The sequence below is a fragment of the Lactuca serriola genome, chromosome 6 (assembly GCF_051521515.1).
Source record: "Lactuca serriola cultivar US96UC23 chromosome 6, Lser_US96UC23_V15, whole genome shotgun sequence".
Classification (NCBI taxonomy): domain Eukaryota; kingdom Viridiplantae; phylum Streptophyta; class Magnoliopsida; order Asterales; family Asteraceae; genus Lactuca; species Lactuca serriola.
Window position 1 is genome coordinate 60,274,176 of NC_136413.1, and position 27,712 is coordinate 60,301,887.

Consider the following 27,712-nt stretch of genomic DNA (forward strand, 5'->3'; position numbering starts at 1 on the left):
TGTATTCCCCCCCCCCCTAAAACATGAAATGATTTGAAAAGTAGGGGTATGAACTCACTTGTTTGGTTTGGAGAGAGAGAGAGAGAGAGGGGGGGACTAGAGTCGAGCAGACCTTCAACCGCGGATAGTTGCGTCTTCGAGCTTCTCGTGGATCTTGGTAGCGTAGAACCTTCGTCGGGGGCTCGAGTGCGGAAATCGAGGGTGTCGGGACGGCCTCTGGTATGTAAGAGTGCGTGAGAGTGAGTGAAGTTTGAGAAATGTGTGCAAAAATCCGGAGCTTATGCCTTCTATTTATAGGGCTGAAAATGCGAGTACGCTGGGCATACCACCCGAGTACGCTGGACGTACGCGTTACGTTGGGCGTACTTCGGTTACGTTGGGCGTAACTTTGCGTCATGGCTTACGACTCGATTCTAGCTAGGCATAGAGCTGCAGCCGATGGGACTCGACCCTGCACCTGAGTACGCCGAGCGTACTCCTGAGTTACGCTGGGCGTAATCCCAGCTTCAATCTTCTAAATTCCGTAACTTTTGCGTACGAGCTCTGTTTTTCACGTTCTTTATATCCACGCGTAGGTGAGACTATGCTCTACAACTTTGATTTAGACTCCGTCGGCTAGTTTTGACTTTATTTTTAATACTATGTTTTTAATAGGTCGGGACTGCTATAGTCCGTTAAAATTTCATAGTTTCTTTATCCGACGTCTGTTTTCGTTTGTCTTTTTATCATCATACTCCTGATGTGGAGACCTTTAACTCTCATTTAGGTTGTGTTAGCTAAATATCGTTCGATCTTCAATCCGAGTTTTTAGCTCTCTATTACCGTTACGAAACTTTAAAAATTCGTAACTTCTTCATACGAAGTCCAATTTGGGTGATCTTTTTATGCACGTTCACCGTTTAACGAAATCTGCGACTTCTATTTAGACACTTAAGGCTAAAATGCATTTTATTGAAACTTCTTATTTTACATTTAATAATGTCATACCGGGTGCGTCGTGAATATTTGAGTAGTCGAAATCTTTTTATTATAACTTGGTTTTGAATGTTCTTTATGTTTTTGGAAACCTTGGCTCAATATCTATCATTTGGTGTATCGCAACTTTAGATTTTGAACATTTTATTTTTGAGGCTAATTCCGTTGATTCTAAATAGTTTTGTTGTATTAGACTTTTAAGTGTTACATTGCTTTGGAAGAATATCGGGTTGTCACAGTTGAAAACCCTATGTACTCACCAGGTTTCTCAACCTGACTCACTCAGTTTATTTATATCACAGGTGTTGTTATGAAGTCACATTACACTGAGAGATTAAGGAGATATAAATCACTAGTGATAATGAATGTAAGTTCTGTTTATACTTATGTTTCTGTATTAACGATGACATCCCAAATGTTTTAAAATGAATAAAAATACTTTTCTTCGAAAATGCTTTGATAACGTATTTATCATGTTCTACTGGGAACAAATTCCACAACATTTTTATTAAAAGAGGTACTCTGATTTTCATAAAGCATAAACAAAATCGGGCTTTTCTGACCGTGAAAATGGGATGTCACATAAATCGATTATGAACTCCAAGAACACTTGTTGTAACCCATTTTAGCCATGGGGTTATGTATATATATGTAGGAATCCAAGAGTCATGAGTAAACCCTAACCCATACACTTTGGGTTATGATCAATATTTCATGTGGGCTAACTCTTCATGGAAACTTACATAAACTTAGCCCATCATGGATCACTAGCCCAAACCATATATATATATATATCATTGATTTACAATTAGTCTTCATTAATTTAATTAGTCTCTTTTGATCAATAAATTAGTTTCAAATTGATTCTTAATCAATACTAATTAAATAATATGATTTCATATTAATATATTAGAACTTATAATATATTAATAAATCATAAATAACCTCTTACTCAAATATCCATCCTCAAATTGTCCTAGTGATATGCAACCCGAAATGGACCATGCTACTCTCGGGTCAAGTACATACCAATTATAATTATGGGCTTAGACACCTAATCCAACAGTCTCCCACTTAGATAAGTCTAATAACTATTATTCCAAGTACGAATCCAAAATCCCGACTAGCAATCGTAGTTCTTAAAAGTCGCGTTCGAACTCTGACCTAGTCAATGACGTGCCCATTAGATAAGGGATCATATATTCCTCCATTCTAGATATTGTATGGATGTGAGACATGGATTATAATCATTCTCTCTGTCTATTTTTTGTTTCCTGATTTCCAATTTATGACGACCGACTAATTGAACAAATCAAATCAGTCCAGGCTTGGTCAAACACTTAGGGTGTCATCACCAAATCATCGAGGGGCCCACAAATATCGCTTTTATCCCTCTAAGGGAAAAAGGAATGGATAAACTTCGACTCAAATTCTTTCTTGTACTTACTCATCATATCACACATAACTATATGTTTTATAACACCAAGTTATTGGTGAGTTTACATATGTCAATGTGCAATCGACTTGTAAATTGCAACTCACATGTCTTGGTTTCAAGAATATAAGATATTATCGTCTCACAATCACTCGTTATAAAATCCATGAAGTGATTCAGATGAGCGTGGGTTTAATCCAATACTAATCCAATACTCAAATCTTATTACATGAGTGCTCATGAACACTACAACAAACTTGTGATATGACTAAATTCCTTTCGACAATCTACAGACCCATTCATGACACTCTAGCTTCAATACCTACTTCTAAAGTACGGCTGACTGTGGATGGTTTAAATAACCTAGTTATTCCGGAAGTCAAAACATGTCAAGTGAAACACAAGAATAATAAAATCCAATATGGTCTCAGAACTTTTGAATATAAATAAAACACCTTTTATTTAATCACCATATTGATTACACATTATTCATTGTATAATGTTTTGACTAATAAACTTAATACTTGGATTAAAAAATAGTTATGCCATGCTTCAAGCATGCACACTATGTTTGCCTATGGTCCTTACTTTGTGAAATAGATCAATTGACAACATTTAACTGATGCTCATTTCAAAATTCCAAATCCATATCGTAAATGTAAGAATACCAATTCTTGCCATTTGCTATAATCTGTTAGATTTTAAACTTATATGCAATGATCCTCTTGTAATGACTATGCACAAAAGTTACATAGACTTGGCAACAGACATTACAAAGTATTCTAATGGTGAGAAATTCCATAGAAACGAAGTTTCATATTCAAAGTACATTCCTTTGAACATCCTTCTTGCATTTAAGTTTTCTAATCTTACACATTTTTAATTATTAACTTCCACATATGGTAACATTTTCATATTCCCATTTTGACTATCACTTCTAAACAAGAGTTACCACTTCTCAGAGTATGTCAATATGGTCCGTCCAAAATTTATAGTATACTTCCAACTTTCGATAAGCAACCAATTTTTGGTAAACCTCAGATTGTCCACAACAATTGCTTAACCATTTTAGTCACATCTCGTTCTAGGCCCTTTTCCCTCTTAATGCCCTAGGCATACGGAAAATTAGAACAGATTGATATTATAGCATATATAATTGACCCTATACCCGAAGCATATGAGATACGATACATAATATTTCACATAAAGACATGATACTTTACCAGTCTCTTGCTATAATATTTCCATATATAGAACTTCTTATGTCAAATTTTTTCAACATAATATTCATATATATACTTGACAAAATTTGATTAAAAACTCAATTTAAGCTTTTAGATTTGAAATGAAGTATGAATTCCTCTCCCTTAATTATAGCAAAACAACTTTTCAAACTCTGCAACTTTGCGAATTGAAACTTTTGTTTTCTATAATTAACATTGCTAACTTGCAACACTTAACGTAATAATTTTGCTCCCACTAGCATAATAATTACATTCTTATGAGCATAACACTTATGCTCCCACTAGCTTTGACATGTACCCAGAAATAAGCTGGACTTCTAGAAATCAATACTTGTTGACTTTCTTACCAAATTTCATATTTCTGATATGAGATGCTTCGATAAGACTTTATCTAGGCTTCTTAAACTCACACACTTTTCCTTAGATAGCTCACATGTGTGTATAAACAATTTTAGAACTTACAACAATAAGTCTCAAATGTTTAGACCTTTTGCCATTTCTCACAATACGAACTATGAAGATGGATGTCGTAATCATAATCGAATTTGAGAATGCAAATATCACAATTTCTATCTCCTTAAAATCTACTTAGTGAAAGCGTTTCCTCATAATGATTTTCATGAATTGGATAGAAACCTTATGACACTTAGATTTTATGGTGTATGTGCTCCTATCCATGTGAATTTGTCAAAACCATGACCACAAGACAAGGTTAGTGACAAATTCAAACTCATATGGACTGAACTTGTTCAATCTTAATTTATTGCCACCCGGCAGGATGAGGGCCTATCATTCCTTCCAGGTTGTTATGCAACCAATTGAGAACTCTTAGAACTCACATGCATAGTCAACTTTAACTGGACTGGCCACAAAAACAAGAATATGTCAACACGATAGGTTACAAGCCTCAAGTCGTATGCTAGTGATAGGTTTACTCTTGACCAGTTCTTTAAACTTTTAAAGATCTTTAAGACTTCTACTGACCTCTTGACATATAAGATTCTTTTTGTCAAGGAACTTTACTTAACAACCAAATATTCAAGAGTTAGTGCGGATTCTTATCAAGAATAACACTTCATATAATTGGTCTTAGTTGGTCTTTGTTTTATCCAAAACATCACAAATATCAATTTCAAATGTACAAGAGTAAGAAACATTTTACTCTACATTTGATGAGTGTTATAAACCTTTCTTAAGATTATGTCACTCAAGGCACAATCTTGGAGTGCTACTCTAAGACTTGATTTTAGAACGAAGTATGATCCATCTATTTGATTTAACCATTTCTACAATTCATGATTCCTCTTCATAGCCATACAAATGCACTAAGATGTCCTTAGAGGATCAATTGTGATATGTTTTTTCATCATCATTAAGATGATCATAAAACACGATACTAAATTACTCTCCCATCCTTTCAGATTGGAGAAACTTTCATCTTTCCGCCTAATTTGATTCTTCTTATTCGTTCTGCTACACATTGAAACTTTTTCAAAGATTTAGAATTATACTTAATCTTGTAATCATAACCATATTTACTAAACTTCAATATATTATGACGAATAGTCTTATCGCTCTTTGTGGTGGACCTGACCAGCGCACAACCAAGTGTACCCGATCGCCTAGTCCTTTACTCTAGTCACATATACATGTGAACAAGGAATTAGTCTTAATTTCCCAAAGATGAAGGTTCTCATTCATCACACTATACAAGTTGCATGATTCCGAGTTTCTATCCAATTGAAACTTGGGTGATGAGAATCTTTCCTTATTTGGTAAATTTTGACTCTACCACAAATGAAATAATCAAATCCATTTTCCAATATTGTTATCAATGGAAACATATAAACAATAATATTCACAAATGCCATTGTAAGGAGACTTAAAATTAGATAAAAATCAAAAAATTTCTTTATTTATAAATGTGCGGAAAACTTGTCCTTACAATGCAAATAAAAATGAAAACTATGTTGTTATCTATTCTTAAGCAATCTATCATAACTCTTAATCAGTAGCTCAATTTTGATCATCGAGCCTTGCGATCGAAATCCATCTCTTCGCGATCAGAATCAACTTACTCTTCCTTTAAGCTTCATGTCTTTTCTTTGATTCTACAAAACATCAAAATGTAATTACAGTACATCATGTATTAAGAATCTCCAAATAGAAACTTAATAGAGTTAGACAGTGAACTTACCTGAAGTAGAGTCAAACATTTTGACTTTACCATCTCTTAGATCTCTCAGGTAGTCAGGGTAGCTTCACTTACAATGTCCCTCTAAATGGCAGTAGAAACAAATGATTTCTTTTGCATCGGCACATGAGACAATCCCAGAACTAGCATTTCTCTTAAGTTCAAACTTTTTGACTTTAGCCAATTCTCTCTCCTAGGAGAATAAATTATTTTTGGATTGTCACGGTTGTCCATGGAAATTTGGGAAGTATATTTTCCAATCAACTTTGCTTTACCAGTGTGCCAAATCATTTCTGATTCAACAACAATAAGCAAATAGGTAAGATCAATAAGGTTCATGTCGTGGTCTGTCATATAGTAGTCCTTAATGAACTCACTATATAACTCAGGAAGTGATTGAAGAACCCAGTCAACAACCAACTTCCTTGAGACAACGACACCTAATACTCTCATCTTGTCAATATGTGACTTAATCTCCAAGACATGAGTACACATAGACCTTCCATCTTGATGTTTCATTGCAAGTAGGGCTTGAGTGACTTTGAACTTTTCAAGTCTTTGAACTTGTGGGTTAGGGTGAATTATTGGAGGAGGTGGTGGAAGTGAAGCATGATTTCCATTTCCACGATCCAATCGTGGAACATCATCTTCAAGGGGAAAGCTTATTCCAAAAGATTTGGGAACACCATAGTCGTCTCAACTAGACATCTACAAGGGAGAAATGCAAGTTAGTTGATTTAAGTCCTTATTATAACACCCAAATGAAATATTAAGGCTAAGACCCAACACAATATTTTACAATTCGAAAGAGGGATGCCGTAATCTAATTGCAAAATATTTGAAGGTAGGTAAATGACGATTTACAATTTCCACCATGAAAATGAAAATGAACTTTAGGTTTTAAATGAATTGAAATTCCTAGATTCTTTGAGATTCATTGAACTTTTCAATGACATTTTTAGTCTCTATTATGCCCTTCAAGTTTGTGACTGGGATGTCGAGGATCACAAACAAGGTGTGAATAACCATGCAAATTAGCTTGGTACTCTCGATGTCATTTATCACCTAATCAATGTGCTGGTTAACCACACATGTTCCATTGATCTATGACAAACACCGAGCTACCTTTTGCCACCCTTGTTAGTCCAAGTTAGTGTGTTGGTTAACCACACACGCTCCACTAACAACTTGGGAAGATGCAAAGTGCAATTTCATGGGTTAGCATCAAATTCACATTTTTCCTAAAGTAACTAAGATTGGGAATTTATGAAATATTTAGTTACTTCATAATTCATTATACTTTTAATGAGGGTTTAGTATCCTATCCTACCCGTTCGGCTAACAACCCTCCACTAGTTAAGGAAGCGACGGGTGAGAGTGGACACTCATTAAACCATCATTTTATAGGCAATAACCTCATACCTCCTTATAGACCGGCTTCATGAATGAGGCCTACTAACGGTAAGACTGATTTGTCTTATACATATTATAATTATTAAACTTTTAATTTTATATAGTATAAGGATGTATTTAAACTTTTAAAATACTAAGTGGTTTAATCTATTAATTAAACTATACTCTTAACTTAATTAAACTTAACCATGTTATTATGGAATTATTAATTTTCTTTTAATTAAACACTTTAACTAATTTAATAAAGTCCATAAGGTGCAATTTGAACCATTCAAAAAAAACATCAAGGTTCTAAATAAAAATTCAAAATTAAAAACTGTTTAATTAATTTTTAATTTATGAACCCAAAAGTTACACCTTTTAATAAAAAGAGTTTCTTAATTTGAGACTTTTCAAATACCAAAAACTTGAGGACAAAATTTGTAACTCTTTAAAACCTTTTGGTTTTCCATAACTTATGAGTTAATGTTGTTTTTATGAAAAAAATTTCATGATCCATAACTTAAGGATGAGTTATGAAGGACTTTAAAAACATTTAAGATCAATTTTACCAAGAAAAATTATCATATAATTTTTTCATGATCTAAATTAAATCATAAGGCAAGATAATTTATATCAACAATTTACAAGCTACTTTGTTTATCATATAAGCAACAATTAACTTAAAACTTTGACAATTATCTTTTAATTGGAAGAGTATCATCATTACCAAATCAGAAAAATACAATTGTTATGATTACAAAATAGTTTGTGGTAATGATCCTAGTCCAATTCTGGCCAAAAACTCAAAAATTTGAAACCAGAAGCACCTACTCGACAAGTGCATGAATCTGACTCGTCGAGTTGGCCTTTTACTAAGTGGACTCATCGAGTCAGCCAGTGGACTCGGTGAGTTCATCAATCAGAGGTCAGAAAATCGATTTTTCCAACTTTGAAAATTAACAAGCATCAAATATAGCAAAAAACAATCCTAGGCTCTGATACCACTATTGGGTTTTTTATACTACAACATCCTATGGTGCACATACAACCCTAATTCTTTGGATCTATGTTTTCTCTAATTATACATGTAATGAAATACCCAAAGCATAATCCTACAACTAGCATATGATTTGACACTTGAATCATAAAATATAGTAAGAATAATTACCTCTTTGTTGTAGCTTGATGTATTTGGCCTTTAAGAACTTAACACCTCAAATGTGATACCTCAAACAGTTCACAACACACACTTGAACAATTGGATGACTTGAGAGAGATTACTAGGCACACAAATCGGTTATGAACTCCAAGAACACTTGTTGTAACCCATTTTAGCCATGGGGTTATGTATATATATATGTAGGAATCCAAGAGTCATGGGTAAACCCTAATCCATACACTTTGGGTTATGATCCATATTCATGTGGGTTAACTCTTCATGGAAACTTACATAAACTTAGCCCATCATGGATCAATAGCCCAAACCATATATATCATTGATTTACATAATCAGTCCCCATTAATTTAATTAGTCTCTTTTGATCACTAAATTATTTCGAAATTAATTCTTGATCAATACTAATTAGATAATATGATTTCATATTAATATATTAGAACTTATAATATATTAATAAATCATAAATAACCTCTTACTCAAATATCCATCCTCAAATTGTCCTGGTGATATGCAACCTAAAATGGACCATGCTACTCTTGGGTCAAGTACATACCAATTATAGTTATGGGCTTAGACACTAAATCCAACACAACCCTGGTCAACGGTTAAGGTCACTAGTCCATGTTGTCCTCAACTCGTCGAGTGCATCCAAAAACTCGTCGAGTTCCTCCCGAGTAACTCTTCAACTCGATGAGTTACCTATGTAACTCATTGAGTTCCTCTATGTCCAGAATACCGACAACCCATGCAGATCGAAAACCCCAATCCTTCACAGAATCACTCAAAAGTTCGAAAACAAGAAAACCCCTACTCGACTCGTCGAGTTGTCTAAGGGTCTCGACGAGTTCCTATAGTCCTTTTTGTGTTCAGTCCTTTCTAGTGAGGTCCAAGGTCCCAAACTTCAAATCCAACTTCACCTAGTGTAGTTACCACATAAAGTTGCAAACTTTATGTGCATGCAATGCCTCACAAAGCTAAAACGCCAAAACTAAGCTTCCTACAAGGTTCTTGTGCATGGAAAGGGGCTAAGCTAGATAAAGTGAGAAACTTATGCCATTGGGGACCTAGAGAGGTCCAGATCTGGAATCACATCCTTGTGATAAGTCCAGATACGAGTATGACTCCATTTTGCACCAAAAATGGCAATTTACTTCCAAGAAAAGGGATCTAAGCAACTAGAGATCAAGGTGACGAATTTATATTTCAAGATGGTGGCCAATACAAAATAGATGTCGAATCTACTGCTTCTCTCCTTGCTCCTTCTTCTTCAAGCTCTAAAATCCTTCACAAACACACCAAAATTGCTCATTCGGATAACAAGAGGACCCTTGGGTAGGTTCGATTATGAATTGTAATTATTGTAAGATATGGGCATGTTCGATTATGGATTGTAATTATTGACAAAATGAGGACCCTTGGATTAAAAATATTAATGGTTAAGATCGGTTATGGCATGGTGGTAATAAATAGTGAATTCTTTAATCATTGTTTTAATAGAAACCATTCATAAGAACAATATGGAGTTTCTAGCATATTAGAATTTGGAAGGGTTATTATATTCATGATATCTTCATAAATTGTAGGAATTTCAAACTCATTATCACATTGAAAATCATTTAGCAAATTTTTTGTTTACAAATCAAGAGCACATCAGTAGGAAGAATGGTAAGAATGGAGCGACAGAGATCAAGTACGAGACTATGTGAAAATTTCATATCCAAGTTAAATAAATCCAGCTGGAATATTAACATTTAAAAAAAAAACAAGAATGATGCATAATAAGTTTTCGAAATAGAAAGTAACTTCCATGCCTTATACAAATGTTGGTTCTTAAGCATTGATTCTTGATTCTTGATTCTAGAAGAATTTAGATTAGACTTTGCATTTATTCTTGATTATTGATTTTGTGATTCTTGAATATTGATTATGCTTTCTTTATGTTATTATTTAAAATAATGTTAACATCGCATTAGTAAAATTCAGAACTCAAATCAAAGTTGCCTTAAGTGAAAATAACGGACATACCTTATATAATTGTTGATTCTCCAATCTCGATTCTCGAGTCTTGAAAAATGTTATATAAGATTTGACTTGATAATTGATTCTTTATTCTTGAGTAATGTTAGATAAGGCTTTGCCTTAATTCTTGAATAATACAGAGTATTAGACAAGACTTTTTTTACATTGATTCTTGATTTTTGATCGGAAAATGCTAATGCAGCACAATAAAGTTTGGCTATTTTATCTGCTTAGTTGTCTTTTTTTTTTTAAATAATATATCCATAAATTTACATATTAAATAGATGAACCATCGAATATAAATCCAGTTTCACCATTAACATTTAGTCCATATTGCCTTTCTTATTTTTTACAAAATTAAAATTCAAAACTTTATCTACGAGATTTTTTTTCTTTCCATTTCCTCTTGTTGTTTGATGTTTCCCATCTCTCTCTCTCTCTCTCTCTCTCTCTCTCTCTCTCTCCCTCTCTCTCCATGTGTTTTTCTTCCTCCTCATTAACAACAAATACCCATATGAATTCAAATTTTAATTACAAACAACCAAATGAAAGTCTTCATCAAGGCTCTACAAGCATAATTCCACTCATGCCCTTTGCATGAAACAACTCTTAATCTAAATGGTTTCAGAAACTGATGATTTCATAAGGGTTTATCTCAATTGATTGTTTCAAAAGTCGATGTGTTCTTGTTCATGAATGGTTTCCAAAATCGATCGACTATGGAACTTAGCATTGATGGATCTAGAGAAAAAGGAGTAGGTCTCCTTAGATGGATAATCGATTTACCCATCTTCGTTAATCATATTTGATTCTTATTGTTCAAGATGAAATAAATAATCACTTCGAAACCACATACTCAAACATGCATTACCTATTGCTCCCTGATTGTGGGTTGATATAAATTTCAACTCTGAACCCATTTCCGACATCATCATCTTCGGAGTATCTGGTTTCATATACAAGCAAGTTGTTAAAGAAGCCCTCAATTTTCACCAAACTTGCCTCTTTAAAACCCTCGCTCTTATCGGTCGGATCACTTCTAAACTCTCCCAAACCTTAGAATGGGCTTCCAAATCTCACTCCATTGTCTCCTTACTCGTTGCTGAAACATATGATCTACCATCTCCTTGTCAGATGGCTTCAAAGAAAAGCTTGTCCTCAATTGTGTTGTCCCTTTTCACCTATATGAGCTCGTCATCGTTACATGTGTTGAAGCTGGGTGCGATTACCTGGAGTTTTCAGGTGAGACGAAGCTCATGGAGAGTATAGAAACCATTTACCATGAGAAAACGGTAGAGAAAAGTAGCTTAGTGATCTCGACTTGTGGTTTGATTCGATTGCGACATAAATAGGGTTGATGTTCAACTCCAGGCAGTGGGTTTTGCCAACAGTTCCCAATCAGCTGAAGCCTAACTCTTGAATCAGATGGACTGAAGAAAAAGGTCTTGACTCAGTGTTTGTTGTTTACTGATACAAAAGTTAGGTGGCCCTTAAAATATATGGAAAATGACGCAACACTACAAGAAATCCACGTTTTTGCTACGGAAGGAATCCGTTGCGAAAAGCTGAATTTCCGTTGCAAAAGACGAATAGCGACGAAATTTGCAACGACTTATTTCCGTCCCTAAAAACATCACAGCGAGGGTTTTGCAACGGAAAAGATAATTCCGTCACAAATGTGACAATGACATGAAATCCGTGGTAGGTGGTATTCCGTCGTGTATACCGTAGTAGGATTCCATCGCACAATCCGTGGTTGTTATTCCATCACAAATTTTGTCATACCCCCAAACCGAAACGGCAGAAACGTTCGGGGGTGGAGGACGTAATGTTTAGTATCATAACAATTGCATCATAGTAATCAAAGTAAACACAACCATTTCATTGGATAAGTAAAACATTTACATCTGTTTGATACATAGATCTTATGCATCAAAAGTATAGCATAATATAAAAGACGTGACTCTAAACGCTCCGTCTTCTCAAAAGCCTGCGGGAGTACCCGTCTACTGATTCCCCGAGAATACAAGTGATTTTGAAAAAGTATCAACATAAAGCTGGTGAGTACATAAGAATGTTTTTGTAGTGAAAACCAATCATTGAATTCTATAAAAATGTTTGTATGCTTCCCAAGAAAATCCAATATTTTCTAACATATATGTTTTGTTAATGTGTTCTGTAGTAGTGTATAATTTATTAGTTTGTATGTATGGTTACTACCAGCTACAGTGTATATCATTGTTTTGAATGAAAACCTTTTGTATGAAAACCCTAGTTACTACCAGTAAGTAATGTATATTCTGTTTGAAAGCCCTGGTCACCACCAGTATGTATAGTAGTTTTATTATTCAAAATAAAACCGAGTAATGTATCCCTGGAATTCTCTAGTGTAATGTATAGTAGTTCTATTAACTAAAATAAAACTCATGAAGAATGAAATCCCGTAAACAAAGGTTAGTTTATACTATTGTGAGTCGTATAACCATGCTTGATATGACTGATGATCTCAACGACGTTCTTCAGGCGTCGTACGGTATGATATTTGTCACCCCAAGAATGCCTGCCTATCTGTAGCTAGCAGTTTAGGTGTGGGATTGTCAGTCCCGAATAGATCCATTCACAAATCTCACTCTCTCCCTCCATGAGACTCTGGTTACACTAAACATTGAGGATTTTACTAGTACCCCGAAGGGTACAAATGAAGAGTTGTCTCACAATATTGTATTAACTAATTTACGTGTAGTTTTGTATCGTATTCTCGTATTTGAAACCGTTTGTATACTTGGTAGAGTATTAATAATTATACTTAAATAATTATTTAGTGTTATACTCTTGTGCATGGAAAGGGGCTAAGCTAGATAAAGTGAGAAACTTTATGCCATTGGGGACCTAGAGAGGTCCAGATCTGGAGCCACATCCTAGTGATAAGTCCAGATACGAGTATGACTCCATTTTGCACCAAAAATGGCAATTTACTTCCAAGAAAAGGGATCTAAGCAACTAGAGATCAAGGTGACAACTTTATATTTCAAGATGGTGGCCAATACAAAGTAGGTGTCGGATCTACTGCTTCTCTCCTTGATCCTTCTTCTTCAAGCTCTAAAATCCTTCACAAACACCCTAAAGTTGCTCATAAAAGCTCTTTCTCTCACTCAAGAAGGTGCAAGGTCCAACTAGGGTTTTTTCTGGCTAACAAGGTGGTAAGGGAGGCCACAAGAGGTGGATTTTGCTCTTTAAATAGGGTGAAAACCCTAAAAATTAGGGTTTTCCTTCACAACGACTACTCAGCGAGTCGGGGCTTTCTGACTCGTTGAGTAGGATTGAAAATCCGTGTCCTCATAATAACTTCTACTCGCCAAGTTGGAGCTCCCCAACTAGCTGAGTCCATGCAAAAACCCTAAAAATTAGATAAATTAAATAATACCTGGAACAGGTGTTACAAGTCTCCCCCACTTGAACTAGACTTCATCCTCGAAGTCTGCTGGCCCAAATAAGTCCGGGTATTGGTCTCGCATCTCATCCTCCAGCTCGAATGTCCATTCGGATCGCCTTCGGTGCTGTCATTGTACCTTCACTAGCTTCACCTCCTTGTTTCGAAGAACCTTTGGTCTTCTTATCTAGAACCGCAATAGGCATCTCCATGTAGTTCAGGCTCTCGTCCACCTGAATGTCATCCAAAGATATGACTGCAGCCTTGTCCGTGACACACTTCCAAAGCTGAGACACATGGAAGGTGTTATGAATCTGGCTAAGCTCATCCGATAAATCCAAGCGATAAGCCACCTTGCCCACCCTGGACGAAATCCTGAATGGTCCAATATATCGGGGCCCTAGCTTGCCCCTCTTACAAAACCTGATGACCCCCTTCCATGTCGACACTTTTAGTAACACAAAGTCCCCCACTTGGAACTCGAGATCCGATCGCCGCCGGTCAGCATAGCTTTTTTGATGGCTCTGCCCAACCCGTAGCTAGTCGCGTACCTACTGAATCAGCCCGGTAGTCTTGAGCACCACCTTAGTGCTCCCCATGACCCGATGCCCAACCTTACCCCAACAAACCGAGGTCCTACATCACCTACCATACAACATCTCAAATGGGGGTGGGTTGATACTGGCATGGTAACTGTTGTTGTATGAAAACTATGCCAATGGGAGGTATGTATCCCAACTTTTTGGCAAGTCAAGCACCTCTCCACATACCATGTCGAATATCGCTTTATACATAGATACCGATAGTTAGGATGGAGATCTCTATACATCTTTTTCGCTTGGGGATGAATAGAGAATCTCGACTTGTGCGCCCCCTCCATCAATACTTTACGTGCATCGCCTTAATATGGAACCCATACCATCCGATGAAGGGTTAGTAATCCCCGAATATCATAATCAAAGGAAGCAACCTAACCCACTATACACTCACGCTTCCAGTGCTCTTCCTTCATAGCCTCAACCCGAGCCTCTCGAATCTACTATAAAAGTGGGGTAATCACTGTCATCCTCAAATACACATCCCTGATCGGGGCAGCAACTGCCTTGCGGTTGAGAGAATCAGCTACGATGTTGGCCTTCCCCAGTGATAAAGAATCTCACAATTATTATCCTTCATCACATCTAACCATCTATGCTGCCCCATATTTAGATTCGACTGATCCATCAGATACCTCAAGCTCATGTGATCCGTGTAGATAGTATAGTGAACCCCATAATGGTAATGTCGCCAAATCTTGAGAGAGAACACCACATCCCCCCAACTCCAAATCGTGCATAGGACAATTCTCCTCATGAGGCTTCAAATGCCTTGAGGCGTAAGTGATCACATGACCCTACTGCATCAACACTGTACCCAAACCCGCGATCGATGCATCACAATATACCACAAAGTCCTCAACACCCTCCGATAGGGTTAGAATCGACATCTCACACAATTTCTGACTCATAGTCTCAAAAGCTTCCTGTTGCTCAGTCCCCAAACAGAACATAACAATATTCTTCGTCAATCGGGTCAATGGAACTGCTATCTTGGAGAAATCCTAAATGAATCTCCGCTAGTAACCTGCTAATCCAATGAAACTCCGAATCTTAGATGGAGACTTCAGAACTTCCCACATCATCACCGCCTCAATTTTGGATGAATCGACCAAAATATCATCTTGGTTGACAAGGTATCATACTCGTGTAACCAAAACTCACACTTGGAGAACTTCGCATACAACCTCTCCTTCCTTAGAGTCTCGAATACCTCTCTCAGATGCTCTTCATGCTACTCCTGGGTCTTGGAATAAACTAGGATGTCATCAATAAACACAATCACTGAGGGATTCAACATAGGCCTGCATACACGATTCATGAGATCCATGAATGCGGTTGGGGCATTAGTGAGCCCGAAGGGCATCACCTCAAACTCGTAATGATCATAATGAGTTCAGAATGTCGTCTTCTATGTATCCTCCTCTCTAACCCCTACTTGATGATAACCCGAACACAAATCAATCTTGGAATAAAAGATGCACCTTGAAGCTGGTCAAACAAACCGTCAATCCTCGAGAGCGAATAACTGTTCTTCACAGTTAGCTTATTCAGATCCTGGTTATCAATACATGATGCGACCCATTATTCTTCTTCACAAACAAGATCGATACTCCCCGTGGTGAACTACTTGGCCAAATAAATCCCTTTTCTAACACCTCCTACAGTCATGTAGACAACTCTTGCATCTCTGGAGGTGCTAAACGATAACGTACTTTGGCTATCGAAGATACACCTGGAACCAAGTCAATCTGAAACTCCACCTCCCTCTCCGATGGCACTCCAGGAAAATCCTCCAGGAATGCATTTGGGTATTCCTGAACAATCAGTACATCACCCACCGTCGTCTTACCCTTCTCCCGGGTATCCATCACATAAGCCACAAACCCATAACAACCCTGTTGAAGATAGCGACTAACCCTAGCTGTTGAATAGAGTGTCGACCCATGCTGAACACCATCTCCCTGAATCACTAAATCTCCCCCACTTAGGGTCTGAATATGCACCAACTGATGCTCTCAATCAATCATTGCCCCCACTGAGGCTCAACCAATCGATCCCTACAATAACCTTGCTCTCATGAAAAGGAATAGGAGCCAAATCAATTGGGTACCACTCACTGAAAAACTCCAATACAAAACCTCGATGAACCCTCGATACCCGCACAGGACGATCATCAACAATCTCGACCTCTAATGGATAATCCAGCTCCCCCGGAGCATCGACAAACCTCTTGTTGAGTGCAAGAGCTACAAAGGATTAGGTAGCACCCAAATCAAACAAAACCTAGGCAGAGATACCATTCCCATGGAACGACCCTAAAAGAAAAACACAAATATAAGCAGGAAAATCAACATAAATAAAGAGATAAGGAGAAGATACATACCCATCACCACATCTGGTGCTGCACGAGCCTCATCGGCTGTCTTGCCACACATGTAGCAGCCCGATCCACCAACCCTGCAAGCTTTGTCATGTATCTTCCCGTACTGATCTGGCTTTCTGCTCTTCTCCATCTCCAAGTCAATCTGTATATACTCACAAACTGTCTGATATTGCTCCTCAGCATATTGTGATATATCGCATTCTTTATCTCCTTGTCCGCCACATATTGCAGGACCAATAATGGCCTACTATTTGATTTTCATATTTATGGAATTTTTTTCTTTCTATTTAATTTTTTTAGAAAGTGCAATGCATTTTTTTGCATTTTACAAAAACACCAAAGAAAATGGAAGCATAACTACCTTATTTTCCCAAATGTTTTTGGTTGTAAATAAATATTTTTTCAAAATTTTATCTAACTCGGGCAAAACCCGGGATTCTTTACAAAGTTTTAATCAAGTCAACCTCCTCAAATGGCTATTATTGTCATTCTGAGATATTGAAATATAATCTCTTTTGGTGTGCCTTTTCATGCTAAAATGCAAAATGTAAATAGAATGATCTTTTTGCATATATTTTTCCATGATTTACGATAAAAAAAAAAAAAAAATCAAAGATTATATTTTTCGTTCAAAAGAGGCATATAATGTAACCGAAACTATTCTCGAGGGGTATTGGAGTACTTTATGTAAGTTGAGAAAGTAGATATAGCAAACATTGACAGTCGATTAGCAAGATTCAAGAACCACTCCGGATAAGATAAATCAGACCATAAAGAGATTATCAATGGCTTCTCTGGCATCAAATTTGTCATGGAATTCATCTTCTTGGCTTAACAACCGCACCCTAACAAGGAGCACCAACGAAGGCATCAAAATTTCCGATAAAAGCTCAGATTTTGTAATTTTGGCTCAAAAGAAAGCGAAGAAAACTCGAAAGGTGCTAAGGAATTATGCACATTTCGATTCTATAGGCTATTTTTTGACGTATTTATTAATTGGTCTTTCTGTTCTTGGCTTGTAGATAATACTGATTGAGGATGTTACTGATGTGGGGAAGAAAGGGCAGCTTTTGGATGTCAAAGCTGGGTTTTACCGAAACTTTCTACATCCTTCCGGAAAAGCGCGGATTGTTACTCCCATTCTTCTCAAGTAATGCGTAATTGAGTTGATTTTAGTTTGTTCCTTTTCTTCATAATGTTAATTACGTTACAGATAACCAAAATGTTAGCTGCTTTTAAAGTTTTTATGGCCAATTAGTCATCTTTATGAAGCCTGCCAACTGTTTGTGAAAATGTCACTGAGAATGTTAGTAATGTCCTTTACAATTTTGTGGTTTTGACACTTGAAAAGAATGTTAGGGTTAGGCTGTGAAAGAATAGGTGAAGATACCCTTTGTGATTATTTATTTATTTTTTTTTGTTCAGGGAAATGAAGGTTGAAGAAGAGAGAATTGAGGCTGAAAAGAAACGGGTATTCACAGGCTTCTTTGATTCAATACCCTTATTCTTGATAATCCATGAGTCTTTATTTATAATGTTGTTATCATTTTATTTATATTAAGTTAAAAAATTTCATAGGTAAAAGAAGAGGCCCTACAACTTGCTAGAATTTTTGAAACTGTTGGAGCTTTCAAAGTGAAACGTAAGGGAGGGAAAGGAAAGCAAATTTTTGGAAGGTGTGTACTAAATTTGAACATAACTTATTTAATAGTTTTTTCTTATAAACTTATTTCTAATTTTTATAAAACATTTTGCTAAATGCTAATGAATTTTATTGCTTGCAGTGTTACTGCTCAAGATCTTGTTGACATAATTAAGGCACAACTTCAAAGGTAATCTTCTACCCAATCATAAACTTAAAGCAATGTTATCCAAATATAAACCAATTTTCACTTCTATGAGTTTTATGTTTTCAGCTTTTCTTGAATGATGGGTTCTTTTAAATCTCATTTTTTTTAATAATTTTTAATCTTCTTTCATGTAGGGATATTGATAAAAGAATTGTCACTTTACCCGAGATCCGAGAAACAGGAGAATATATTGCAGAGTTGAAGCTTCATCCTGATGTTACTGCTCAAGTCAGGTTGAATGTATTTGCCAATTAACAAAATGGCAATCAACTTATTTAAATAGGGCGTATTTCAAGGTATGCTGATTAGCAGTTCCATTTTAGTTTAAAATTTTATAAAATTTATCTTTCTACGGTTATTTTCAATTATGAGGATAGGGAGGGCATTTTCGTCTTTTTAACATGTGAGAGGTCGCGAGTCCATGTTTTTTTATAGTCACAGTCAGAGTTAGAGTCACTAACTATTTTTTTTTTTATTGTTATTTGTAGGATGAAAACTGTGAAAGTAGTTTTAGAATCGCAAATAGAGCTGCCCAAGTTTCAAGAACATATATTTTTTTTTCTTTTATTGTGTTTTATATGCTCACAATATAACATTGGTATGAACACATGCTTGCTCTTATTTGTTGATATTTTGGATTATTAGTTCATTTCCAATGAAATTTCGTGAAACATTTCTACATTTATGGAGCTTTCTTTTTCGGAAAACAATATATGGAAATGCCACAAACAAGTTTGGTGCATTTTAAGAAATATAAAGGTAAAAATTATGAAGGAATCGAATGGTTTATATTTAGTAGTAGGCGCAATATAGCAAAGTTGATGAGTTTGACAAAAACGGATGTAATGAATTAACAAGTGTAATTAAATGTATACGAGCTTTTAAAACACTTTATTAAATTATTATGGTAATAGTAGAGTTGTTATTACATTTAACATGTAAGATGTATGTTGTAATGGGTAGGTTCGATTATGGATTGTAATTATTGTGTGATTATTGACAAAATGAGGACCCTTGGATTAAAAATATTAATGGTTAAGATCGGTTATGGCATGGTTGTAATAAAAAGTGAATTCTTTAATCATTGTTTAAATTTAAATAGAAATCGTTGATAAGAGCAATATGAAGTTTCTGCGCATATTAGAATTTGGAAGTGTTATTATTTTCGGATCCATCCTGATCATCTCAAAATACGATATCCATAATGAATAAACGTGAAATCTTCATAAATTGTAGGAATTTCAAACTCATTCTCACATTCAAAATCATTTAGCTAATTTTTTTCTTTACAAATCAAGCACATCAGTAGGAAGAATAGTAGACAGAGATCAAGTACGAGACTATGTGAGAATTTCATATCCAAGTGAAATAAACCCAGCTGGAATATTAACATTTAAAATAACGAGAATGATGCATAATAAGTTTTCGAAACTGAAAGTAACTTACATGACTTATACAAATATTGATTCTTAAGTATGGATTCTTAATTCTTGATTCTAGAAGAATGTTAGATAAGATTTCGCATTTATTCAAAAATTATTGATCTGTGATTCTTGAATATTGATTATGCTTTCTTTACGTTATTATTTAAAAGAATGCTAACATCGCATCAGTAAAATTTAGAACACAAATCAAAGTTGTCTTAATTGAAAATAAGCGGGGATAATGACTTAAAAGGGTAATATATTATTTGATTTGTACACATTTGGTAACTGAGTTTTTTTTGTCCATATTTACGCCTTCAACTTGTTAAACTGTACACATTCAGTCCTTATGACCGGCTACCATAATCATATAATTCGCGGTACGCTTTGGTACGGGTACGGGTACGTGGTACGCAATTCGCTAGGTCCCTGAAATTCGGTACAACGGGGGTAGGCTCATTTCGATACGCTTCGGGATGCTCCGGTACGATGTACCAAATATTGTAGTACCATGTACTAAAATTCAAAACATATTAGATGAACTTAAAACTTGCATTCAAACAAACATCAAAAATTCAAAAGTCAACACAAAACATAAACTTAAAACTTAAAAGTTAAAAATCAAATCCAACAAACATCAAAAGTCAAAACACAAAACATAAACTTAAAACTTAAAAGTTAAAAATCAAACATGTAACTTAATCCACTACTCCACCCTTTGTTTTTTTTTTCCTTGGCCATTATCTTCGTCTTCCTCGAGATCTTCTCATTCTATGTCTTCTAGCCTTGATCCTTCCAAGTTTGTAGATTTGGGATCCATATCCCACTTTTTGTGTGACCCTTCTTTATATTCTTCGGTAAACCTTGAACTCAAACGAATATTTGAATGTACAAAAACAAGTTTGTCAGCCCTTTTACAACTTAGTCGGTTTCTCTTCACATTGTGAATATAGGAATAAGTGCTCCAATTTCTTTCAGCTGAAGAGCTACTTATAGGTTGTGACAACACCTTTTTTGCCACATCAGCTAACTCCGGTGTTTCCACGCCATAAGTAGACCACCAGTCAATTGCTTCCATAGTAACCGCATCCATTTGAGCTACCGATAGAGAATAAAGACCCTTCTTCATGTTAAATGTGGCAAATTGTTCTCGCAACAATCGTTCTTCGTCTCTATTTTCAGAAATGCGATTAAATGCTTCCATTACACCTTGTACAACTTCTTTATCAAGGTTTAGTGCTTTTCTAAGAGTTCCACCTGGTGCTAATGTTTCAAGATAGTGACTATCGTAAAACCGTGGAGTTAAAGCAAATCCTAAACAGTGTAACGGGATGCTCATTTTCTCCCACCTACTTAATACAATTTGTTGTACTTGAGGGAAATATGATGCATACATATGTTCCTTCATCACATCTTGTATTTCCCCCAACATATTATCCATCTTTTCATAAATTCCACCCATTTTCGGGCCTTCACCATCGCAAAATTTGATCAACCGATAAATTGGCTTCGTGATGCGTAAAATATTTTCAACTTCGATCCAAAAGTCATCATCTCTTATATGATTACCAACAAGTTGTCCAATTGTTCTAGTGTGTTCATTGCCGTGTTTCACCCAATCTCTCCACGAATTACGAGCAATTGTTGTAGATAGTGCATCTCTACAAATGAATAACCTCTTCAACAAAACATAAAGAGAAGCAAATCGGGTTTTTGCAACCCTTAAAAGCTCCAACTTTGAAGTCTCCCTAAAATGGATAAAGCTTGTCCATGATTCAGAAAACATTTGACAATTGTTTTCCCCTTTTTATATGTGTCCTGTAGCCAAATAAACTCGCTTGCAAAATCTTTAAAAATAAGGTTTAAGGTATGAACACAACATGGCGACCAAAAAATATGCTTGTACATCTTTTCCACTTCCTTTCCAGCTGCTTTACAATTGGCAGCATTGTCCGTCACAACACTAAGAACATTACTTGGGCCGACAAAATCAATCGCTTGGCTTAAAAATTGAGCAATTGCTTTATCTGTTTTCTCGACTCCAGAAAAATCAGTGGCATACATAAACATAGAAACACGACTGTTTATAGCAAGAACATTGAGCAATGGTTTATGTTTTATGTTTGACCCACCCATCAGATACAATAGAAATAGTGTGTGAATACCAGGCTTCTTTAAACGGTATCAAGTCTTTCTCAACATCTCTAACACATTCGTCTAGTAAAACAGTTCTTGCTTTCTCACTTGATGGCGCTTTATAACCTTCGGGTGCCTTTCTTAATGCGTTTACCATGTCACAGAATTGAGGATTCCGCAATACATTGAATGGAATCCCATTAGCACATAAGGCCCTCACAATTTTCAAATCAACTGCACTTCTCTCCATTGTTGCAAAAGATTGCTCTATCGGTTTTTTAGATCTCAAACTTGCTTTTTTTTTTGTTAAAACAGAACTTCTTAGGGATTTAGAGACTCCAAACTTTTCAGCCTCTTTCACTTTCTTTTGCAACCTTTCATAAGTTTCTCAGTCTTTTAGTACAACGGGACACCTCTTAATTTTAGCTTTTTTTCCGAGTTGAGCACCAAAAAATAAGTATAAATACGCGTATACGAACTAGTGAATGTTCCATGACAATGTTTACAAACCCATTTTTTAGAACCACCAGGATTTTTACTACTACCAGCACTAATAAAAGTAACTTCATCATATAAAGGCTTAGTATCTACACTTTGTGTTTTTGGCTGTGTACCTTGACTCCCACGACTTGTCTGAACTTCTGATTCTAATTGTGGTTGATTCTCGTTGTCTTCTTCATCGCCAAGATCAACATAATGATTTTCTTCCTCGTGGTATTGCTGTGACTGAGATTGTTGCCCTCCATTATCTTCCTCACAGGTATTAGTACCTCTTTTCTTTCCAAAAGCCATGATACTTTAAGTTCTAACTGTAACTGTTATTGGGTTTGGGATTCAAGAAAAAAACTAAACTATGAAATTTGAAATTTGATGTTCTGGAATACAATTGAATGAAAAATAAGATGGAATGGAAGCCTAATATAGGCCTAATTACAGAAAATGAAACCAATTTTGAAAAGTTGCTCATGAATTGTTCGGTTACAGAAAAATGCAGTCGACACGATCGACTCTTCAAATTCCGATCCATGTTTCAAATTGATTGCAAACGTGTATTGGAATAAGGCGATTCGCGATTGCTACAGCATCTGGTACGTTCGAATTTAAGATTTGGAATGTCAATTTCAAGTTCTTGAGTCGCGACCCGGAGCGTACCTGGTACACGTTCGTACCACATTTTGGTACGAGCGATTGGGATCGCAGATCGCGCCTACCCCAACAATTTCTGTGACTATCCAGGCTACTCCAGGTTAGCTGGTAAAATGACTTAATAGGGTAATATATTTCTCATTTTGTACACATTTAGTCCTTAATATTTTTTTTTTGTTGTAAAATAAGTCATTTTTATTTTTGTACTCATTCAGTATTTATGAATGATTTTTTTAGGTTTTTTTCACGACATCTTACATGTGACAATCATTAATGAGATGTTTTTGAGCTTTTGATGCTTATTTCCATCGCGATCTTGACTATTTGGTTGCTTAGATCATGTGTTCTGAACATCATAACTTCTTCATACGATCTCAGGTTTTAATGATCTTTATATCCGTACGTTCGTATTTTAGTACACTACAACTTTTGTTTAGATTACTCCCGCTAAAAGTAATATATTTTTATTTACGATCTTTATATCCATATGTTTTTTTTTATGAATACATGTATGGATGTTTTTTTTTATAAAATCGTAAATAAAAATTTATTACATTTTAACGGGAGTAATCTTAACGAAAATTATAGTAGACTCAAAAAACGAATGCATTGATATAAAGATCGTTAAAATATGATATCGTATGAAAAAGTTAGGTCGTTCAGAACACAAAACATAAGCCAAACCATAAGACCTACGCAACCGAGCAGTCGATATCGCGATGAACATAAGCATGAACAACCCCAAACACATCATTAGTGATTGTCACACGTAAGATGTCATGAGAAAAACCTAATGAAATCATTCCTAAGTACTAAATGAGTAGAAAAACAAAAATGACTTATTTTGAAACAAAAAAATATTATGGACTAAATGTGTACAAAAATATTAAGGACTAAATGTGTACAAAATGAAAAATATATTACCCTATTAAGTCATATTTTCCGGCTAACCTAGAGTAACCGGTCATACACTACTAGAAAACAGACCTTTAATGACGCGCTTTTTACGACACACACTGATTAATAATACGCAAAAGGGCGTGCCCTAAAAATAATGTCAGATCTTTAGAAATTTGAAGAAATTAGGATGTGCATTTTTGCGTGCCCTTAAATTAATGTCTCACAAAAAAAAAACACGGAGGGCGCTTATTATAAAATGCTCTTCATCTAAGCATGTCGCTTTATAATTTTTTTAATGAAACGTGCGTTTTTAGTCGGGGGGAAATGGCATCCCAAAAATTAAACCCCCCGCTTATTTGCTCCTCTCTCATTCTCCCTTGTTCCCATCTACTGATGCCTCCACCTTCTTCCATCGATGCTAATATTTGAATTAGATAGAAAGAAACCCTAGGGCCCTTCATCTTCACCTACATTCAACACCTCCAACCCTTCTTCGTTCGTCCAACACAACTCGGGCTTTAATCTGCAAGAAAACCTCCAACTACGTCCTCTACATGAAAAAAAAACCCTAATTGGCAGCCACATGTTGACGTCAGGTACCCTTGAGATGAAAGCCTCATTTTGATGTAGATATCCCCTTGGGCTCCTATGTTAGGGCCGATTTCTCATATATTTAGTTCTTACATCCCCTCTAACCAAACCCTTAGCATCCCAAAATAACCTTAATCTTCCGTTCGTTCGTCTTAGTAGCTAGAGAGGGAGTTGTTCGAGTTTTTGTGTAGGGCTGTCGGATTTTTTGAGTGACCGTCGATTTTTTGTGTAGGGCTGCGTTCTCGCTCCACTTCCCCTCTACCTTACTCAACCTACTACGATTGCTTAAGATTACAAGCCCCAGGTCTGATAAAGGTATGTTTTCCTTCTTCTCTCTTCTTAACGTTTTGGTTCTTATATCAGAAAGATGGATTCGACTGATAACTTGACCTCGCCAAAAAATCCCTAAATCATCACGAATCTGCTATTGCTTTCAGACATTTGCTTGGGGTTTTGATATTTGTAGCTGGCAACGCCACTTAAATCCATTGACATGGCCCGAAATATTGTGTCAATTTGCTCTTGCTGTAGGATATGGACCAAAATTGAAAAAACAAATGTCGATCAACCACATCCCCATGAAGAAAACGAGGTACCTTTTATGGTAAATTACAAAATTGTCCCTCCCTGTCGTTTATCACTTTATGTAGATATATTATGGTCTTTTTGTTGCCTTTTCCAATTCCTAAGATGACTTTTTGTCAAGTTGATCATTATCATTATATCATCTAGTTTTATCAAGAAACATTTCTATCATGAAATCAAAATCAAAACTTAGACACATTTTCTGCTTTTGTTGAGATCAGTTTGGGTAGAAGAGTATAATAACTTGATAAATTGGTATTTGCAAGTGCAGTGTGTTGATGGTGGAGATATAATTTTAAATTTAAGAAGTGGAGTGACAGCTGAAAAAGCTTTGGCCATAATGCAAGAGAGGGGTTTCTCCAATAGAAGGTCTAGGCATAGGTTGACACCTGGCGCTGTTAAATATGCAGCATTTCATGTTCTTTCACTCGAGGGTAGCCATGGTCTTTCAATTTTAGATGTGGCTGAAAAGATCCAGGTATAGATTCTGATTTGGATTGATTGCATTCTCTTTCTTTTTGACTTAATGGACTTTATGGGAATATGACTCATCATCTGATACAACTCAACTCATTTGTGTCTTAGAGTCCCAGAGGTGGAGTGAGCGGTGGATCCACCAAGGTAGATTGAGTCTCTGCGAGAGAATATGGAGTGGACGGTGGTTGTGGGTTTCGGAATTTTGATTCCGATCCTGGAGGGGTTGTGGAAATCATATCATTGCCAATTTCATTTTATCGTATAAGATTTTGTAGGTCATGATCTATATTTCTTTCTCTTGATTGCAATAGATCTATGGTGACACTAGCATTAACTTTTCTAACAAGCTCCCAAGCTATACTTATTGTGTGGTCCAAAAGAGCTGGAAGATACGACTACAGTGTCATAACAACAAACTTTTTGGTGAGGAACTTTTGTTCTAGGATTTCAAGTGAAAAACCTTTACTTATTGCTCCATACTCTGATTGAGAATTCTTTCTTATATTGTCTTATGCTACACCTCCATTTTCCTTGCTTTGGAATCAAGTTGAGGCTTTGAAATGTGCACTATCACTTTTGGCCTTGGCTAGAATATGGAGAACTGAAGGTGTGACTGAAGATAACAGGTTTGTTCAATAAACTTTCTTCAAAAATAAATTTGTCCAATAGTTGCATTACAGAAATTGAAAAGAAAAAAAAAGGAATAACAGGATTAGAGGCAGCAAAGCCACCTAATGGCAGGGTGGATGATGTCTCGAGCCTATCAAGATTTTAATCAGTGAAAAACTAGGCTGTGAGGGGATGATTTATCCTTGTTTCTCATTGGTCCTTACCAGAAGTTAATAGAACAATAATATTGAGTGTCTTTTTTTGTATGTGTGGAAAGTAAATTCATTACAGAACACTTCTAGAAGTGCCATGATAAAGCAACTTAAAAGACATATTAGTAAATGCAACTGATAAAGCTAATCGCATGCTTCGAGCCAAAGCCATTGAATGCATTAACCTTTTTTGGGATGGCTGTTGGAAAAGAGATATTTAGAGATAAAGTAATTTTCACACATTTCATCATAAAATATGCACCACTGAATAGTTCTTTTTAGTTTATTTGAAGTTTCTAATAATCTTGAAAATGGTTTCAAGGTGATGGAAGTTCTTATTTTGTTGCAAGGAACTCAAATGGAAACCATTGATCCCACCACAAGTTACATGCTTCCAGTAAGTGTTATTTGAATTTTTATTCCAATAAAAACAGATTTGATATATTATATATTTAATATATGTTAATTCCATTTATGCCCTTTTAACTATTTTATATTAGGGATGAGTGTATGAGCCGGAGAATCAGAAAATGGACCGGACCAGACGGAACCTGAGTTACATATAACCGGGGCAGTTCCCGGTTCTAATGTTTTTCATATTTTGGTTTTCGAGTAAGAACCGGATCGGACTCGGAAAGTGTTAGCAAAATATTTTATGTGTTATTTTTATTATTTGGTTTACTGGTAAATTTATTTTTTGTTATATATGCTCCCACCAGACATCATTTATGTGTTATTTTTGCTATTTGGTTTTAGAGTTTGTCTTCACTTTTGACATTTGCCCCTTTATCTTGAAATCCAGTTTCATCTACTTAGATTATGGTTTTGGTTTAAGGTTATTGCAAAGTTACCAAGCCGATGTATTTTTAAGTTTTATTTCCATAGTTGGTAATAAAACATGTTTTCTACAGTTGGTTCTTGTTAATGGCTC

At 35.7% G+C, this 27,712-nt stretch overlaps 2 protein-coding genes across 2 annotated transcripts; one reads left to right on the top strand and one right to left on the bottom strand.

The window, feature by feature from the left end:
- Positions 1–17,574: 17,574 nt before the first annotated feature.
- Positions 17,575–19,382, top strand: RPL9 (ribosomal protein L9). Its single transcript, XM_079006566.1, has 7 exons — positions 17,575–17,789; positions 17,874–18,001; positions 18,277–18,322; positions 18,430–18,527; positions 18,636–18,683; positions 18,836–18,997; positions 19,190–19,382. Exons 1-6 carry the CDS (start codon positions 17,637–17,639, stop codon positions 18,954–18,956), a joined length of 594 nt encoding a protein of 197 aa, XP_078862692.1. The 5' UTR covers positions 17,575–17,636; the 3' UTR covers positions 18,957–18,997; positions 19,190–19,382.
- Positions 19,383–20,891: 1,509 nt separating this feature from the next.
- On the bottom strand, positions 20,892–23,053 carry LOC145059816 (uncharacterized). Its single transcript, XM_079007597.1, has 4 exons — positions 22,772–23,053; positions 22,291–22,625; positions 22,032–22,205; positions 20,892–21,873 (listed from the first exon to the last, which is right to left on the bottom strand). The coding sequence occupies exons 1-4, from the start codon at positions 23,051–23,053 to the stop codon at positions 20,892–20,894; spliced, it is 1,773 nt and encodes a 590-aa protein (XP_078863723.1).
- Positions 23,054–27,712: the final 4,659 nt, after the last annotated feature.

Coding starts and splice junctions, on each gene's coding strand:
- LOC145059816 (XM_079007597.1), bottom strand. CDS start 23,053: ATGGCTTTTGGAAAGAAAAGAGGTACTAATACCTGTGAGGAAGATAAT. Junction 22,626..22,771: donor CTGGTGGTTCTAAAAAATGG/GTTTGTAAACAT, acceptor AGGTTGCAAAAG/AAAGTGAAAGAGGCTGAAAA. Junction 21,874..22,031: donor GGAAAGGAAGTGGAAAAGAT/GTACAAGCATAT, acceptor TATCCATTTTAG/GGAGACTTCAAAGTTGGAGC.
- RPL9 (XM_079006566.1), top strand. CDS start 17,637: ATGGCTTCTCTGGCATCAAATTTGTCATGGAATTCATCTTCTTGGCTT. Junction 17,790..17,873: donor AAGCGAAGAAAACTCGAAAG/GTGCTAAGGAAT, acceptor CTTGGCTTGTAG/ATAATACTGATTGAGGATGT. Junction 18,528..18,635: donor GGAAAGCAAATTTTTGGAAG/GTGTGTACTAAA, acceptor TATTGCTTGCAG/TGTTACTGCTCAAGATCTTG.